Source organism: Diorhabda sublineata, chromosome 6 (genome assembly GCF_026230105.1).
Source record: "Diorhabda sublineata isolate icDioSubl1.1 chromosome 6, icDioSubl1.1, whole genome shotgun sequence".
NCBI classification, from domain to species: domain Eukaryota; kingdom Metazoa; phylum Arthropoda; class Insecta; order Coleoptera; family Chrysomelidae; genus Diorhabda; species Diorhabda sublineata.
The window spans coordinates 24,525,899-24,546,016 of NC_079479.1; the positions used below are offsets into that span (position 1 = coordinate 24,525,899).

The following is a 20,118-nucleotide window of genomic DNA, read 5'->3' on the forward strand; positions in this document are numbered from 1 at the left end:
ATCCGAGTGTTTTTTTAGCTTTTTCCTAAATTTTGGAAGTTGTTCCAGGTTTGTCCTACATTGATCCAGAGCAACAAAAAAATCCAACATTTCAGCTGGAAGTTGCTATTTTATGAGATGTTCTAACTTAGAAGTAGTTCTAGGTTTTTTCTACTTTGTTCCAGAACGGCATAACATTAAGAACGATACTTTTAGAGAAAAAGAAGAAAAAATATCTATTTTTTGAGCTGGGACCGCATTTTCGAAGTTTCATGATTGTAGCTATTGTTCTAAGTTGTTCTACATTTTTCTGGTTCGAAAAAAATATTTTTCCATCATTTAAAGAAAATTATTTCTCCATAAGTTGTCACTTATCACTTTACCACTTATGAAGGTTACTATTGAAAATATCCATACTAAGATTTTTTAACATGGAAAAAAGCCGCACACTTGCAAGTATTTTTACCCTTCTTTATTCTTTCGGATTAGCTCGTTACCCATCAATGACTGGCTCTTTCAATGCTATTTTTGATGAAAAAGCAAAGCATCAAAATTTTTATAACTTTACAGCGGAGGTGTAAAGCATGGAGGAGTTTTTATTATTATTATTTTGTCAAGTAAATATTACAAAACTTAGCACTAGAGGGCGAGGAAATAGATGTGCTGCTATAATTTTTTCACCACCTACTACTTCGAATGACGAAAAACAGTTTTTTATCCTGTCTGGAGCTATTGCGTAAGTTGGCGGGTTAGGACGACACAGATTCGCACAACTTCACCAGAGCGGTGGTTTTCTTTTACCGCGTCACGTATTTTGGGAACCAAATTGGCACTACAGCAACCAAAAACACCTCAATTCCAACTGGATCGGACCGTGCTTCAAGTATTAAGCTGGTAGGATAATAATCAAATAGTTCAACAAGAGATTAAGCTCTAAAGTTAATTTGAGTAGAGGAAAATGAAGCATATGAAAATAGATTGTTCAAAGAGGGTGGTATGTAACAAAAGTTGCCCAAATCAAGTAGATTTAAATGCGAATACATTAACAATGATTTAAAGATAACCGATGCTTACCTCTGGTAGGGAAATACTCTGTTGTCCTTCTTGTTCGACCATGAATTCTTTTTTGATGGCCTTGGCCAATTCGAAGCGCTGTTCGTCCGTTTCGACTTCATATCGTTTAGCGGCATCTAAAAATCTAAGACAACGGTGATAAGTGGGACCTTTTTGCTCGCAAAATTGATCGAATAAAAGTTTTCCGATCGGTTGTTGATCTACGATGTATTCGTACCGAACATCTGTAATTAGAAAAAAATATTTTTCCTTCATTTTTTTTCAATTGTACGGTATTTATACCTAGATTTGTCATCAAGCATTCAAAGTCACTCAACTTGTTCTCTCTAAGTTATACTCAAACATGACCGATGTTGTTATAGGCTTCTTCTTTCATATCTCGAGTTCTAACTGAGGTAAATTGTTTATTTTGGTCTAAGAAGACTCAGTAAATGAATGCCTTCAATTTGAGATATGAATATGAATGAATTAAGTCTCGGAAGATGTGATAGCAGACGTTCAATATGATGGCTGATTTTTTGTCTGTGCCCCGATACTTTTTTTATCCCTTTGACGACAAATGTGTAAAAAGGAATTTATGTGCAGTTATAGTCTAGTAAAAGACGGTTTTCATCTCAGATTTTCATCAAGACGCATCGATTTGCTTGAAATTTTAAGAGTAGATAGTAAAAACCTTGAAAAGCATGCTTACAAGTGCTTTTACTCTGGTGGTGAATACTATCCCAACTAGAGGGATTTTATAGAAGAAACTGTAAGGAGGTCGAATGTAGCTTTTAAATAAGCAAAAAAAAATATTTTTTTTTGCTATAGACTTAATACAAACCGAGCTGTGATTTATTAAAGGTGGAACTTATTTAGGGAACCGAAGATTTTGATAAATTGAAAATTGATTTAGTGGAAAACGGTTAATATTACGAAAAAATGTATTAAATCTTTTACAGAGAAATTGAAAAAACCATTCAAATGAGACATTATAAGTCTTTGTAACTCAGAAAATAAGGGAGAAAATGAGATAGAATCCCTTCATTTCATGGAAAAAACGTCATTTCTTCCCTGATATTGCCACCCTAATTTAAATGAAATTTGCTAATCACTTTAAATGAATACAAATAAAAAGACAAAAAGAAGTTTGAATGGTTAAGAGAGCTTGATTCTGAAAAAATTTTTTTTAAATTGTTCGTCAAAAATAAAATATGAAGATACGTTTTTTTTTTATAAAAATATTGTTTTTTTGTATTTTTTCGTATCTTCAGAATTAACCGAGATATAACCTTTTTCAAAGTTCACAGTAACGTGTGACTGGTACCGTTTTGGAGCCCTTTGAACGTTTCCCTTTTAAAAATAAAGTGTTCAATTTATTTTAAACTTTTTAGCCCAATAGATTATGAATTTTCCTACAAAATGGTTTATTAATCGATTACCTAGCACCGCAACAGGTAGAACCGTCAAGTTTTTAACTGTCTTTCAAGAATTGTAAAAAAACTAGTTTTAAATCAGAATAGACTTAATCAAGACGATTTAGAAACGTTAACATATCAAAAGGTGTAAGAAATAAGAAATTAAGGTGGTTTGTAACCAATGAGTAGTTTTGACGTTATCACGTCTCATCAGAGTGGTATAACAACTCTCGTTCGAGCTTGAGACACGAACTGAAGACAAAGCGAAAGAGTTACGCTTTTTTGTTCATGCGTTCATTCAGCGAATGCCTTTCTTGGGCAGAATACAATTTTCAAATATTTAATAATAGAAATAATTTATTTTGATATATTTCACACACCTCATTTACCAACAGAATCTATATTATCGGCGACTACGCCAGATTTCGACCTAACCAGTGGTTCGCAGTTGGAAGTGAGGATGGCGCCAGTTAGGGTTCGCCGCTATGGTACTGGCAACATCCGCTTTGGTGAAAGGATACTTTCTATATATAAATGGATGTAATTAGGTTGAAAAATATAAATAGTATCCTAAAACATCACTATTTTAATCCTACAAAAGTTTTTTTCAACTTTTATTTCATTGAATTTTGACATTAAGGGGCAGTTTTCAGTCCTTACAATAATTTGCACATATTGACATCGGGTAGATTTTGAAGTAAAGTGTAAATAGAACGTAATTCAAAGATTTCACGAGAATCCAAGCGTCTTCATGGAATGCGATTCGACAAAACCCGAGGAAACTTTGTCAACAAAAATTATAAATAAGAAATGAAAATTAGGGGAAAATACATTTAAAAAAAATATATCTCTGAAAATATTGTCGGAAATGTGTGATTATTAAGAATATGAAAATTTTTATGCCAAACAAACGTGCAGACGAAGAAAATTGAATGGAAGACGACGAAGATGAAGAAACAATTATAAAGCAGTGGAAAAAAAGTTAACATCGAGTAATTTTTTCATTTTTTAACCATGCACTTTTAAAAATACACGTTTTTCTGCACAAATGCAATTTTCATTTCTTATTAATAATTTTTGTGCAGTTATTTGCATCTTGATACGTTTTACTGCTCAGACATTCCTAGTTTTTGTTAGTCAATTCCTTGACTATATGCAATTAAACAGGAAGTGAATTTTTGGTGTGCCATGTCATAAGAGCTAGGAATTATCGGATCTTTCTTTATCGAAAAATATTATATTACATAATGTTGCTTCCACGTCGTTCTGTTTTCGAATGGTAGCTGCTAAAATTGTCGGCAAGCGTGATCAACGCATATTCAAAATATATAAACGGTTCTCTGTTTTTAAAAATATCATGATGTTGGAACATTTAAGTGTCTCTCGAAACCAACTCATCCTAAAAAATATCTAATTTGACTTCTCGTTTTAATTGACTAGTACATAAAACTTCCCGATGAAAATAACTTTCTAAAATTTCGATGAAATTCAGCGTAAAACGACCTTGTAATAATCGTTCTATGAGAAAATGACTTATTCACTGTGATGTAACCACTTCAAACCCTTACTGAATTCCAAGGATTAACAGCAGGAGTTTTTTACGGTCTGGCTCTACGATTCCGACCCGAAATACTTCAATGTAATTACCCGGAGTTTCAGTGAGAATTAGAGAGCCTCGATATTAGCTCTTTGTTTCTAATTCAGTCGCCCGAGGGGATTTTCCATACATCATATTGGAAAATAATGAACAGAATATAAAATATACAATATTTTTGGGTTACTGATGTAGTAACGATAACTAAAGCGTTCGTTTTGTCTTATGAAGTCTTGAAACTGGTAATATTTGTTAAATATAATCCACAAATTTGCTTTTGAACCATAGTGTAACTTTTTTTGTATTTATACTCTTCGTATTCGTTAGTGTAACTTTTTTTGTATTTACACTCATCGTATTCGTAGTGTCTCTTACGTTCTTAATTTATTTACACACTAAACCATACACTTAACTTATAATAATTTATTTATAAATATAACTTAAATAAATTCTGCCATTACTTTCAATTCAAGTCGTTCTTTAACTAAACTAACAAAGTTTTAGAACAAAAAGAAACACAACAAATAAAAAAATAGTTTTTTCTAAAAATTCTGTGAAAGAATTACTGTAAATAAACCGCCTGTTATAATAAAAAGTTCTAAAAGGAAACATCAAAGACGCGTTCGCCATTTATAAAAAAACAGAAGGAAAGCGCCGCGCGAATTCTCCGAATTTTAAAATTCCATTGTAGCTAGACAGCGTCGGCCTAAGGACCCATTTCGCGAACTTGTTTTTAGCAATAACATCTTAGTGGGGAAGTTTATCGCACGAAAATGCCGATTTTAATGACCTACATTGTCTTAAAAAATATCTTAATCATTCAAAATTATTTCCAAGATTTTGATCTTCTCCGATTGCCTTTACTTTAAAAACATTCCGAATGGCAAAAAACGTATTTTAAAAAACCAGTAGAATCATCCAGTTCATGATTTTCAGTTAGCTTCATCACCGCGACTCAATTTGGGGAGGAACATTTCATCCATTCATTAAGTAATGAACTTCCATCGTCCAAATCCGTATAAACAGTCATCAGAAATTATTTTTATCTCTTTTATTCGTTTCCACAATAAATATTCAAACCTGCATGACATATTCCGTTAAAATATAACCACAGTAGGTGTATAAAATAGCAGATTTGGGAAGTTAATCACAAAATTCCTCGAAGGTATTAAAATATGCATAGTTTGGAGACGAAGCGCGCAGTCCCCAATGATATATATCCCAACGGGTGTCGGTATTCTAGCCATAACCGAATATGTAAAAAAAACGCAGCTTCACACTCTGTCACTATACGGCATTGTATATCTCAACTTTATTACATTTTCCATGCATTTAGGATGTAAAACGGTTGACATATGAGAGATACGGCGGTTTTTGTCCGCTGGGAAGTTTATGGCAAAGTGGAAAATATGAAATTCGATGCGAAACACATATTGGAGACGAATATAAAATATTTTTGTTATTCATTCAACCCTGATCGCTTATAATATAGACAATAAAGCAAAGTGGGCGATAAAGAAACATGTTACGTAGAAATTTTTAATTTTAATTCAAATTCAGTTTGGTTTGAGTAGGTTTTGAAATATCTTTCAAGGCATACTAGAATCGCCAAAAAGGATACACGTTTTCCTGGCACTCAGTAAGGCCACTTTTTTCATGGATAGATTATGTGTTTGGAATACTAGAGAAGAATATAAAGAAAATTCTCTTCATTCTAGAAACTCCGTGAGGTGGCGATTAGGTATTGGTGCGAGTGGGATTGATTGCCACCATTAATTGTGAAGCATTTTAAATTGCCTGGGAATAATTGTGCAGCAATATCGTTAAGAGATTGAAATCCCTATTTTGGATATCCCAATAAGAAAATCAACAATGAGAAGAACGTTGATTTCAATAAGATAGATGATTGTCAGTCATAAACACCAGAAGACACGACACTATCTCTATTACGAAGATTGAGCACTACTAAATTGCTATTTCTTTCTTCTCCAAATACCAACGACATTCTTGGAGAAGGTCTTAGCTTGTCTTCTACAAGGTATTAGCAATCATCTCTGAAGAGACTGTTTTACGAACAGACTACTCACACATGTGATAGCTACTCTCATAGTTACCACATATTGGGTTCTAGACCAAGTGATCTCAATTCGACGAAACGAATAGATACCAAAATTGTAGGCGATTTATGAGAGGATAGAATAAAACATATAATATTCTTGGAAGAGCACAAATTTACAACAAAATTACAACTTTGTAGAGCAGGTTGAACAATGAATCTCTTTATCCAACATTTTTTTTTTTTGATCTTTTTGGTATTACCAATAATATTTTATTATCGAAACGACAATCGCAAAAGTTAATCTCTTCCTCTTGTTTAATACTATAGTTGTTGATTTAGAAACGAAAACTGTGATAAGAAAACTTATCCACAATAATCGGCGGCAGTTCCTCTGATATCGAAAAGAAATTTTTCGAGGTTATTATACCTGATAATAATAAAGATTATAAACAATTTAGAGTTTTTATAGTTGTTGTTGAGCAATAAGAATGAGGAAGTAATAATGGATGAGACCGAAATGATCCGAAGATATGTAGAGCACTTCACAAAAATATTAAATGCAGGAAAGGAGAGGAAGTTATAGCTTTAATAACAAATAACAAAACACGGAATTTATTTGTAGTACAACTAAGCAAAATAATAAGATCTAAAAGAATAGATTGGCTGAGTCACATACAGAAAATGCCAAATTTTAGAGCAACAAAATTATGGGCATAGAACAAGAAATCAATACCAAGGAAAAGATGGTACGCTGAGATGATGGAAGACTTAAGAGAGAAAAATAGATGAATTCAAAACGAAAGAAAATATAGGGAAGAGTGGAAGGGAATTACTTCCAAGCTATGGGCCTCAAAGGTGTAGTTGTCGTTGAATCCATACAAAGTTATAGGGAATTGATAGAAGGTAACATTTTATGTCTACTAGGACTTTTCTTTGTGGTTTTTTATTCCATCCCTGAATCGTCGTCGAGCTATGGGCGAATGCACATGACGTCTAAGAGCGATACTCTCTTCATACTGAATTTAAACCAACACTCAAGATTACACCGTCTGACGTGCATTTCGACAACCAAGATAGTGAAGTTAAGACGATAACTTGGTTATCGAAACGCGCGTCAGACAGTATAATCGTGAATGTTAGTATAAATTCAGTATGAATATCGCCAACGGATCTAGAAATTTCAACAATTGTTTCTTAAAATCTTAAGGATGCGGTGCTGATGACAATCATCGCAGCTTGAAGGTAATATACTGGGAATTCTGTTTGGATGATACTGTTGTATTCGAAGATATTCAGGCTACAAGTCAGCAAATTTGTACTGATCCAGAAAACACGAAGAATTACGATTAGTAAATTCCCGTAGAATTTCTAGACATTTCGCGGTCTTAAAATTGTGACCACATGAGATATCGAAAATTATGTGTAGGTATTGGAGTGAAATAAAATTAATAAAGAGCGAGATAAAGGCATTTGTCATATCTGTGGATAAGTCAAGTTGTTTCAGTTTCTTTGAGTTCAATGTGTGGAAGAAGAGAATATTTGGGCGCTTATATGGTTGATGTAATGATTGTACTACAAAATATTTCCTATAGACTTTATAATCATAAAGTGCGAGTAATTTGTAAGGAGTATATGCCGTTAATAATCGCTTATGGACCACAAGGTTAAAATTATATCTGTAGGAAACGTATAAATGTCGATTCGGAAAAGGAAATTAGATTCGATACTACATTAATTTATGAAACTCTAATTTAGATTATTGCAATATCGTTAAAACGTTCATAGTTAAAATTTAATAGAATCATCGATTTAACAATTATATACCGAAAATATGTTAAGTAAACACTTTTTGACCTACAATTTGAAGCCTTATCGATCATTGTTTGATTCAACCAGTTATTTTACAAAACCAACTAACTAGCGAAGCTTATTTAGAGTTTCTCCAAAATTACCTTCCGGATTTTTTTGACGTTTTGTCATTATGAATAAGATTGGAACATTGGTTTATGCATAATGGAGTACTCCCTTATTTCAATGTCAAAATATTTTATTACTCAACATATTCTCCTCTTAATTGGATACATTTATTATAGCGAACCTGCAACAAAAAAATGTTTCTTCTTGATCTGCTAACCAGACCTCCACAGCTTTTATTACCTCCTCGTTGGAAGAAAATTTACAACCTTTTAAACTTTTTTTCAGTTGAGGAAAGAGATGATAGTCGAACGGAGCCAAATATGGTGAATAAGGTGGGTGTTCTAGTAATTCAAACCCTAAATCACGAATTTTTTGCATGGTAACATGAGATTTGTTTGTTTGCGTTGTACTACAAAAACAAAACACCTTTGGATAGCTTTCCGCATCTTTTCTCTTCAATTTTCTCCTGTAAAGTAGTCAGTAATGTCGAATAGTAATCTCCAGTTATTGTTCTACCCTTATACAAAAAATCAATCATGATTACTCCATGGCAATTCCAAACAACTGAAGCATGAACTTTTCCAGCAGATTTTTGGACACGAAATTTCTTAGGTCTTGGAGAACCAGAGTATCGCCATTCCAACGATAGTTGCTTTGTTTCTGGATCGTAGAATTTCGGTTTAAGAATTATACATCGTTTTCAAATCGATCCCAGATCGAACGCGACGCTTCTACCCTTGCACGCTTTTGCTCAACATTCAAACATTTGGGGATCAATTTTGCAGCAATTTTTCTCATGTCCAAATTGACGTGAACTATATGATGAACGCGTTCGTATGAAATATTCAGTGCTTCAAATATCCGTTTTAGCCCAATTCGACGGTCTGATAAAATCATGTCATGAACTGCATCGATATTTTCGGGGACTGACATAGAAACTGGCTTTCCCGATCGGTTATCATCTTCAATGGAAAATTTACGTATTTTGAAGCTTCCAGTCCAATTTTTCACGGTCGCATACGAAGGACATTGATCACCAAGGGTATTAAGCATATCTTCGTAAATCTGCTTACCTCTTAACCCTTTTAAATACTTAATAATGGCTCTATACTCAATTTTTCGATTTTCAAAATTTCGGTGGACATCTTATTTCTTTTAATTTATTTCGTAACTCTAGTTTACTTTTTTGTCGTCAAACTTTACACTGACACTTCTAATAAGTTATTGTTCGTTCGTAAAGCATGATTATCAACAGGCTCTAGCTTAACAAGATTTTCAGCAATTGTGGAGTCTTTGTTGGGGTTTTTACAAGAAAAAGAGAGAAACTTGAACAATTGTGGACCTCGCTCAAAGCAAAATAGTAAAAAGTTAGGTCTGGTGATCTAGATGGCCAAATAAATAAACTTACACGTCCTATCCCTCCATGACATATATCTGTACCTGGAAACAAAAAGGGCCAATGTCTATTTTCGTCAAATGACAGGAAACCCAATTTAAATTTGAGGAATTGGCCATTTTTGCATTTCCAGTAAATGACTTTGGCCGTGACAAAACATTTGAGTTTCAATGATCTAATAATAAGAGGACTTTGGTCCTTTTAATAATTACTATATGTCGCATCCTGAATTCAATTGTGCATTTAACTCAAATTTTGAAATTTTGGACATTGGCCTTTTTGGTTCCAAGGTACAGATATATGATATATGCCGAACATATATGGAATAACATAGCAGGAAATCATCATATTGTGAGGATATGTCACGAAGAATGGTTAAAGGTACTACGAAGAGGCAACTCGTTGCTTAAAAAGACTAAATACCTCTCTCCATACCATACAGGTACTTGATGATAGTTCGATACTCCAAATTATCGATATTCACAAATTCGGTGGACATCTTTTTTCTTTTAATTTATTGGATAACTCAGGTTTACTTTTTTGACGTCAAACTTTACACTGACACTTCTAATAAGTTATTGTTCGTTGCTATGGTAACGCAATATTTTGTTTATGCATGGAACTGGTCTAGGCTAATTAAATATCAATATATCGTTTTCTAAATCGTCAATATCCAAATAAGGTTATTGGACAAGACAATAATTATCCTCATGATTAACGTCATAACATTGGTGGACTATGAGAGCATTTTATATTATAAGCTAATACTATTAGCTTTAACCATCTACCGCTTTTTTTTCACGTTATATCCACGCATGGTAGATATTGTAATTGTTGTGTTGGCAATACGAAAATATTTTTTGTTGTTTATGGTCTAACGTCATTTTGGTTATAACCTTACTTTTCTAAGCGCTTGTGTGAGGCTCAACTCAGTGTCTGTTAACACATTTTTCAAAAGAGATTTTCTACAGGAAAAAGGTAAGTTTAGTTTTTTATATAACTGTTATTCAATGTTTACTTTACTTTTTTGCATATTTCTATCATATTTAGAGGCCTTTTTGATGAAACCATATATGGTTTCATATGCATTCTAACTTAACTTAATCACTTTTCCGCGGTAACATATATGGTTAGGTTAGGTAAGGTTTCGTTATTAATTTTTTACCGATTTGCATGAGATCCTTTTCCTTGCTTGTAGAATGCATCCTAACCGTTTTTATGGCTCTTGGAAGCATGTTAATACTATACATGGGGACGGCTCGTTTAGTGATAATAAATTAGCTTCCGATTCTGATAGTGAATATGATTCCCCTAGACAATTTCAACATCATCTCTTGTTATACCCGAAGCAGGTAGTGATTACTCCGATGATGAAACTAACTCTCCACCAGCCACGCAGAAAAAAGGAAAGGCAAATAGGAATCCAAAAAATTAAAGGCTTTCGATGAAAATAATTTATTGGAACCAAGAAGTTACCAGAGTTTATTGAAAAACGGCAGATTTGTTTCTTATTTTTATTTTTTGGAAAAAAGTATTTATAAAAATAATAAATATATAATTTATTATAATTTAATCTAAGCCTACGGTAGATCAAACAAAATTGTCGGCAAGGGTTTTTAACAAGTTTATACCTGCCTCTCGATATACTGGACCAAGAATTTAGGACAGCCACAAATTTACGAAATTTTGACATGCAATAGATTCGAAATAATAAAAAAAATTCACACTTCAATGACAACAATTATTATATCCAGTTGGAAAGTTCAGGCCATGATAATTTGTTAAAAGTGCGCCCAATTTTAGAAGACATTAGGCAGCAAGATAATTATTCTCCGTTGGACAGTTCAGGTCATGATTAGATGGCATTAGGCAGCAACTTTTACTAGTGCTCAAAGGGGAACATCTGGCAGTTGATGAATAGATAATCCCTACAAAAGTACGTCATGACTTGAAACAAGACAATCCAACGAAGCCTCATAAATGGGGATATAAGAATCAAGTTCTTCGTGGAGTTTCAACATTTAGTTATGATTTTGATATTTTTGCTGGTAATTAAAGTACTCGACCTGAAGGTGCACTAGACTTGGGTGTAATATCGTGATTCCTCATACTGAAACCGAACCAAGACATGTTAATCATAAGATTTTTTTTTGATAATTGGTTTAATAGCCCTAAGCTCTAGGTAAGATCGAATTTTTGCCTCTAGGTACAGTGCACCTGAACAGTGTTCGTAATATAGATATGTCACCAGAAAAGGATTTGAAAAAACAATAACAAGAAAATGTATATATCGTTATTTAGTTTGATAACAAACCGGTTAATATACTTTCGACTTATGTAGGTACTGAACTAACGACTACAAAACGAAGGTTAGGTTAGGTTCTCTCTGCTCTCAAGCAGTTGAAGTATATAACCGGCATATTGGAAGCGTTGATTTATAGGTCTCTATGATTGATTTGTATAGAATTCATTCGAGATCCAAGAAATGGTATAAACGAATATTTTTTTATATGATAGACATGTGTGTTGTGAATTCTTGGATTCTTTGGCGCAGAAACAATTCAGACGTTTATATGTCTCTATTATTTGATTTCCAGCAAGCTGTTTCAGAACATTTGCGCAAGAGGGCGTCCTTCAAATTACAATAGAGATGGAACACCCGTTTCTGGACACGGAAGTCTTGCTTCATCTAATCCAGGCATACCAACTATAGCAAAGAAAATGAAGAAAGTTCCTGCTAGACATCAAGATGTACCTTTAAACTCCGTGATAACTGACAAAATAGGTATGGTAACAACGAAATTGTTTATCGGCATTTCATGATTAAAATTATTGTATTTTTTATTTTATACTAAATTCATGTCCGTTTCTTTATTTTTCATACGTACCCATATACGAGGGCAGTTTTTTGAACCTCTGATTATAAATAAAAGACAAGTACATATAAAACAATGATTTTATTACCAAAAGATTGGTTACTTTTCGTCATAATCACCGAAGAGATTGAGACATTTATTATATATGTGAACAAGCTTTTCAATACCCTCTTCAAAGAAAGTTGCCACCAATGAATTCAAGTAGAGTACAAAACAGACCTTTAAACTTTTGGAAATTCCGTAGACAAAGTAGTAATAGTGAACTTGCAGTTTTCTTTAACCATTCGGTCAACTCGTTGAACTAGGTCATCTGAAACGACAGATTTGCACATCGTTTTGGCCATCTTTAAACTTTCGACACCATTCACGTACAACACCATCACTCATGAAGTTTTCCTCATATACACGACTCATTATCCGACGGATTTCTGCAGCAATATGGCCTTCAGCCTGTAGAAAACGAATCACCCTTGACTGAAGGATCAATAATAGCGGACATGTTAAGGTGGCTGTAGCACAACGCCGACTGACTCCTGAATGTCAACAATGGCGGAGTATGTAGTGCGAGAGCTTCTCAGTCGCCTACAGTGCATGTCCACTTTCTTCGACCTGCGTATCTATATTTTTTTCCCAGTTTATGTAAGTAAATTTTCTCAATTTTGTTCTTTGTAGTAACTTTTATTTCCAAATAAATCCTAAACAACCAAATTTATTTCATAATTCATGCAGTAGAGGGTTATGATTTCACTATGAAAAATACACTTTCGTGTTTAGTTTAGTTTTTCCCGGCGGTTGCAGGGGTGTCACCCTAGTTGATTTTTTTGCTCAGGAGTGTATATTATGAGATCTACACTATCTTCGTTTTATAATGAGAGAAATACGATGTTAAGCCGGCAATCTAGTTACTTAATATTTTTGTAGAATCAGACATTAACTTTTATTATCGAATAAATATTATTATTATATCATTTTAAAAAAATTACGATCTTCTTTTTATTTTCATTTCATTTCTTCACCTCAAACATACAAACGAAATGGAAATATGATGACCTTGTTATGTTTTGTTCATTTGCGTCATGACTATTACTTAATAGGTAATATATTAGTTATTGTATATTATATTCCCTTTCAAATTTAAAATATACCGTTCGAAAATTAAAAAATACAAAATTCGCTGATGTATATTTAAATTTTTGGATAATCAAGGGATTTCAGGTAATATGAGAATCGTTTCAATAGTTTCCGAAAAACCAAAAAGAAAGACATTTTTTAACTTGTTATATTGGGCAACTAAGAAAGGCAGTGAGCCATACCTGATAACTTGAGGGAAAAAATTATATTAAATATGGCCCCGAGAAATATGTGGCAATTATTTTCAGAATTTTATCATTAAGTGGCACTTTATATACGAAACTCGAATTCTACAATAAATTCTGCGCTTTTTTCATTCCACTAGTTTTAGGCTATCTCTTCAAATAAAAGATGGGGAAGAGTGGGAACCTTGTTATGAAAAAATGCCTGTAAGTCCGCTTCTGCTTAGCCGATTTTTATAAACTTCATGTTAATAGGAAGAGCTTTTATTCGGCAATATAAAATATATAAAGTCTAAGCAATTTAATTAGCAGCTTAAATGTTAGAAGGCGGTTGCTTCATGACAATGCTCCAGTCCACACTGCTTCGATTTTCAATGCTACTATAAACGATTGTGGGTTCACAGAGATTAAAAGCCCACCACATAGTCCTGGTCTGGTCCCGTCTGACTATTTTTTGGTCGCAAAGTTGAAGGTTCAGTTGAGGATTAAATACTTAACAGTGACGATGGAAATGAACAGAAATTAAAGCAGTGTACGAACAATTTGACTCTAAAGATACTTTTTATTTTTATAGCGGCATAGAAGCTTTAGTCAGACGTTCTGAAAAGTGCGGAAATCGTATTGAGAAATAATATTTATGACGTTTCTTTCTATGTTAGGCTAAGGCCTCATTGAGTACAAGAAGGTGCTAATGATTATAATCGTTATTATACTGATTTTTTGCTATAAGGATGTGAGGGCAAAAAATCCGTTGTCAAATGTCCCAAGTATAAACATTATGTATCTGTTAGAAGTTTAGTTTTAAGTAAAGGAAATCTAAAAGAAAACGAGCGACGTATAATAACTGCAAGTTTTATCTATATCTGAAGAAATGGGAAAGGTAATCAGTAGACAAACAATTTACGATATTGGTCGAGAGGTATTTCGATTGAGGAGTAAACAGAAAAGCAAAAAAATACCAAAAAATAAGAAAGAAACTTTGGTTTAAGCGGTTCTGGAGAAACTGGGAAGCAGTTTGCGAAAATTGGGCAGAAAATCAAGAAAATCGGCACCCAGATATTCAGAGAAGCAACAAATGGAAAAAAAATCAAAACTTAGAAGTCACAGTGACGAGTTTTCGCCTGCTAAAATTTTGAAATCAGTATCGATGACAATTCAGAAGTGTATTTCGAAAGTGTTGGAAATTCAGTAACCACCAAAATATATGAGAAAAAGATCTGGATTAATGCAGTACATGAAGAACAAACATAATGAAGGAAATTTTATGTTTTTGCCAGATATGGAAACTACTCAGTCTGGGAATGTTCATAATGTGCCTAAACTGATGCCAATTAAATGTTTTTGGTGAAATTCGAAACAAAAGTTGATCACGCACGAAGAACTTCGATGCAAATAGTCGCCTATTTTTTCGGTATAACTGGGTATGTGTGCGTGAAAAGTGTTGGAAAAAATCAGGGAAACCAATTGCAGAAGTCGATGCGACAATGCGAGCTCTCACACATCAATTCAAACAAAAACATTTTTGAACAGTCAAAACATCGAATTAATGGGTCATCAGCCGTACAGTCTTTGTTTAGCACCCAATGATTTCTTCTTATTACCGCAGATTGAAAATAAATTGCGATGTCAACGTTTTTCTACACCCGAAGAAGCGGTTGATGCGTTCAAATCACATGTTTTGGAGGTACCTTAATCGGAATGAAAAAAATGCTTCGACAATTGGTTCAAACGCATGCAAAAGTGTATTGATCTTAAGCCCTATCGAATTATAAATCTTTATTTTTGTTTGTTTATCTCAAAACTTAAGTATAAGTCCTCGTATCGTGGTGTTTTAAACTATATCGTTCATTTCTTCATCAATTATTTTTTCTATAATATTGAAACAACGTACGAATATTATAAATAAGGACCTTTCTAAAATGTTACATCATATTTTAAATAAAATAATTAGGACCAAAGATTAGATCTACAGCATTCGCGTTATTTTCTACAAATTATAATATTCAACTTGCCCAATTTAATTTGCTAATAAATATAATTTAACAGCGGATCATCTGACAGAGATTGATAAGTTACAACAAAAATTGTTTGAAATATAAGTATAATTAACACCTACATACATATTTTAGATACATATACGTTATTACTATGCATATCGAAAATCGTGACATAATATTTGGTAATGTGGTTCAAGGTACGACTATCTAAACTTTTATTTTATGCGAAATGCGAAATATAAATCTTCACTAGTGAAAAATAGTATCAAGAATATTAACGATACAAAGATTGTACGAGGTTCGTATCGAAAGAATCGAGCCTACGTTCACACCTCTGCTTTGATTTCATAATTTATCGTATCCAAAATCTCTTTAGTCGATCAGTAAAGGATGTTGAGAGCCTCTACTATCTTTCGACACCTCAATTTTTCAATGTTATCGTCGTTAACAGAGGTATAAAGTAAATTTTCGACAAATTCACGACCTTCTCTAAACGCTTTGTGCCACACAAAATAAAGGCTTACATCCAAGTGATGTTTTAAAAAAAAGCAAAGTCGATATTTAAATTTTTTTCAAATTTAGGGGTTCACAGCTATGTTTTTAGCAAAAATCTATAAAAAAATAGCAATTTCTTGAGGATATACTATCCCATAAGATTCTAGTACAAAAATTAGTGTCTAGCTATAATTACAAAGGTTGTTTGAAAAGTTTCGGACCCAAAAAAGTAAAAAGACATTTTTTCCTCAAAAATTTCAATGTTTCAACTTAGTCTCCTTTTAAGTTTATACTATAATGATGCTCTAACCTTTTTAGCCCTTTAATAATATACATCTAGACATTTTCTACATGGACGTTCTCTTCTTCTTTTTACGATTACACTACTTGTTCAGGCTCTTTTCACTCACCAGTTTTCTTCTATTCTGGCTATATGTCCCAACCAACGCCCTTACTATGTAGTCGACCTCTATCTGACCATATATCCTTTTAATCTCATTCATTTTCTTAACCCTCCTCTTTTTCATGCATTTATCCTGTTTTCCTCTTTCTTATTCAAACCCCAACATTCAATACCATACAACACCAGTTGTATAACTGTCCTGTAAATTCTTAGCTTCTCTATCCTTGAGATATCTTTGGACTAACTAACTGAACTAACTCCTTGTTTTGCTCTGAAGTAATTTTCAATTGGTTGTCACTTAAAAAGTCTTTACCCATTTCCATATACTTGGTCTTATGTTCCTTGACACATAGGTCATATCTTTTTGCTATTTTTTCAAATAGTGAAAACATTTTCTGTAGTTCCTGTTTTGTTCTGGATATGATCCCTACGTCATCTGCATATGCCTGGACTTGCCTTTTGCTACTATAAATCATTAGTTAGAATCGTAGTCCTTCATCTCATGAGAATCACCTCTAGTAGGAAATTAAACAAAACTGTTGACAACGGGTAGCCCTGTTTTAAGCCTTTTTTTGTTTGGAATTTTTATGATAATGTTCCATCTATGGCTACTATGTTTTCGGTTTCTTTAATGCATTTTCACCAATCGTATTAATTTCCCAGGTATTCCAAGTTTTGCTATAGCTTGGTACAGGTTTTTTCTTAATACTGAATCATATGCCTGTTTAAAGTTGCAGAGCATACTGGTTAAAAATCATCCTAAGAGGCGAAAGCTAAGGAACTTGAGTTTTGCGGTTCCAAAAAGAAAAATGTGAGGTAAAACCTTTTGTAGAAATGATGTATGATGGCTTCAACCATACACCAATCATGGTTTAAAAAAAAAAAGACAATTCATGATACAAAGTTCATCTGTGTTGAATGTAAGGGGAGAATTGTTTACCCGAATTTCATTCGAAGTAGTTCATATTTTTCTTTTTTATATATTTCCATTTCCAATTCTGTTTAGTACTTTTGTGTTGTATATTTTGCAAATAACTAAGTCCCCGATGAGGGATATAACAATAAACAAAAATATACTACGAAAATATGACTTTTATACAATAGTTATTCTCAAAAACCTGGTAAATAAAGTGAAAAATAAAATAAAATGATTTTGCCTATCAAAAATAACTGGAGGGACAAATACACTGAAAGGGTTAAATGAACTTGTTGGTAAATATTAGATACCAACAACCAAATCCCATATGGAATTTCAATTTATTTTAGTTATGACCTATATTATACATATTTTTAAAATCATTTCCTCCTCTACTACTAATACCACATATATAAAAATAGGACGTTAATTTGTATAATGTTAAAAGCAGATGTAATATTTTTTTCTAATATACGTTATATAAATATTTATATCTTAAAATCGATGTAAAAATTAAAAAAAAAAACATGTAATTATTTAATTTATAATCTAATAGCGTAAAAAAATTAGTCGAAACTGAAGTATGTTCAATAAAAGAACGTATTCTTTACTTAAGTGTTAAGTAAGTACCTAATTATATATAATCAGCTGATTAGTATTTAATAAAAGCAAATATTGTAAAAAGAAAAATTAAATTTATCCAATTTGTTTACTAAACTTTCTATCTATGCCTTGTAAATAAATATATACGAAATCTAACCTCAATTACAGTGAAATAAATTTTCGAAAACAAGTGATAAATACCTATTTTGTTGATAAGGTCAATACACTGTGAGATATGTGGAAACTGTAGTATTTTCCTCCACTTTTTACTTTTCCCCTTATTAGTATCGGATCCACCTATAAAACACAAAAACTCTTATCGCCATCGAAGTGGTTGTACGAAAAACCTACCCTCTCTTGCTTTTAAATAAACGGTATTTGCAACTATGTTTTCTAATTCCATTAGTTCCAGTTTGAATACTTGTTATACCCGGCAGGTCGGGTCTATAACGACCCGTTTCCATTAATCTTTTATCTAAAAGTGATAAATTACCAAATCGAAGGCTTTTAATCACTTTTTTTTAAATATCATACACTTCTGGGAACTGTCAAATTTTGTTTCACCCTCACATCGAAGAGTCGACAACGACAGATAAACGCACGCTATCGTAGATCAAAATACGCGTTGAAATGAAGTAGTACGTGTGGGGTGTGTCCTAAATTCCACCCCGTGTTAAAATTTCCACCCTTGGTAGAAATACTAACTAAACACTACTTTCTCTGCGGATTTTACACAGCCGATCGGCACCATAGCACACGCGTTCTCCTTACTCATGAGTTTTCATCGAATGCGCCAGACTTGACGATGACTGACAGGGAAAGAGCAGGTTGAAAAGAGACGAACTGTGCTGTATACACTGGATATTGAGTTACGTACTGCATAATTCACTAGAACCGATTTTACGTTAAATTAACACAGACATTAGAACGTGAATTTATAAAATTTTAATTTAATAATATAAGTAATAATCTAATTTTATATAAAATTGTTGAGCTTCGTTTTCACTCATTCATGAAGTACAGAGCTATCATGAAGTAATACGCCAAATTCATAAAACATACGACGTTATTTTGAATTGATAAAAAATAAAAAAGGTGTATTTTAACTTTAACAAAACCCCTAAATCTTCATGATTTTTTTTTGAACTTTAAAACCAACATCCTCAAAGCATTCTTTTCAAGAAAATAAGAATAATAATTTTAAAATTTGTGATTGTTTTTTACGAAGGTTAGTTCTTAAGTTTTGATATATGGCAACACTGATGTGAATCTGACATTGCAAAAAATGGAATTATATCGCGAACATTTACGTGCGATGATTTTCCATGACTTTCGACGGGAATTAAACTAATATCGATTCTGTGCATAAAATGATATTGTAAGATTCTCATGTGACATACCGTGTAATTGAGGTATACTTGGGCATTAGTTCCACTCGCATACATTCAATATTGCACGAACATTTGCCTGTCAAAAATATTTGTTCGCGTTAGATAGGAAAAAAAGCTCGTGTCGATTAGTGCAAATGAAAGCTGAAAAAAATCAATCCCGGTGATTCAGAAGACGTCTATAAGATCGTGACAAGCGACAATCGACAGCATGGGCTTTTCCATTAAAGTAGCGTAGAACGGTCAATTCTGAATGGTACATCAGCATTTGTTTGCCAAAAGTGTTCGAACAAATCAGAAAAACCAATCCCAGAAGACTAATCATTCTCCACCACGACAATGCGAGCTCTCACATCAGTTCAAACAAAACATCGAACTGTTAGGTCAACCACAGTCCTTCTGCACCTCATGATTTCTTCTTATTCTCGAAGATCAAAAATAAATTGCAAAATCAATTAGCAGTCCTCATACATTCTTTTCTTAATTTACCTTCGTGGGCGTGGTTTGCTCTTGAGTGATTCAGCTATGCTACAGCAATTTTGTGGTACTTAATCTTTTTTAAACTTGGAATATTTACTCCAAATGGATGTATTTCTTTTTCCCGATGTTCTATTTTTATTAAAAAAGCTCACTTCAGTCACAATAATTAATTAAAATAAGCAGCAACGATGCTTACAATAAAATATTAGGAGTTTGTAGTAAAGTTTTTAA

The 20,118-nt window shown here is 32.9% G+C and overlaps 1 protein-coding gene across 1 annotated transcript in view; it reads right to left on the reverse strand.

Moving 5' to 3' along the window:
- LOC130445225 (G protein-coupled receptor kinase 2) overlaps positions 1–18,830 on the reverse strand; it is a 37,571-nt gene extending 18,741 nt beyond the window's left edge. Inside the window, exons 1-3 of the mRNA XM_056780776.1 lie at positions 18,371–18,830; positions 18,221–18,316; positions 1,054–1,277 (exon numbers count right to left, since the gene is read on the reverse strand). Of these exons, the coding sequence (XP_056636754.1) occupies positions 1,054–1,277; positions 18,221–18,316; positions 18,371–18,422 (372 nt within the window). The 5' untranslated portion in view covers positions 18,423–18,830. The remainder of the gene's footprint in view (positions 1–1,053; positions 1,278–18,220; positions 18,317–18,370) is intronic.
- Positions 18,831–20,118: the final 1,288 nt, after the last annotated feature.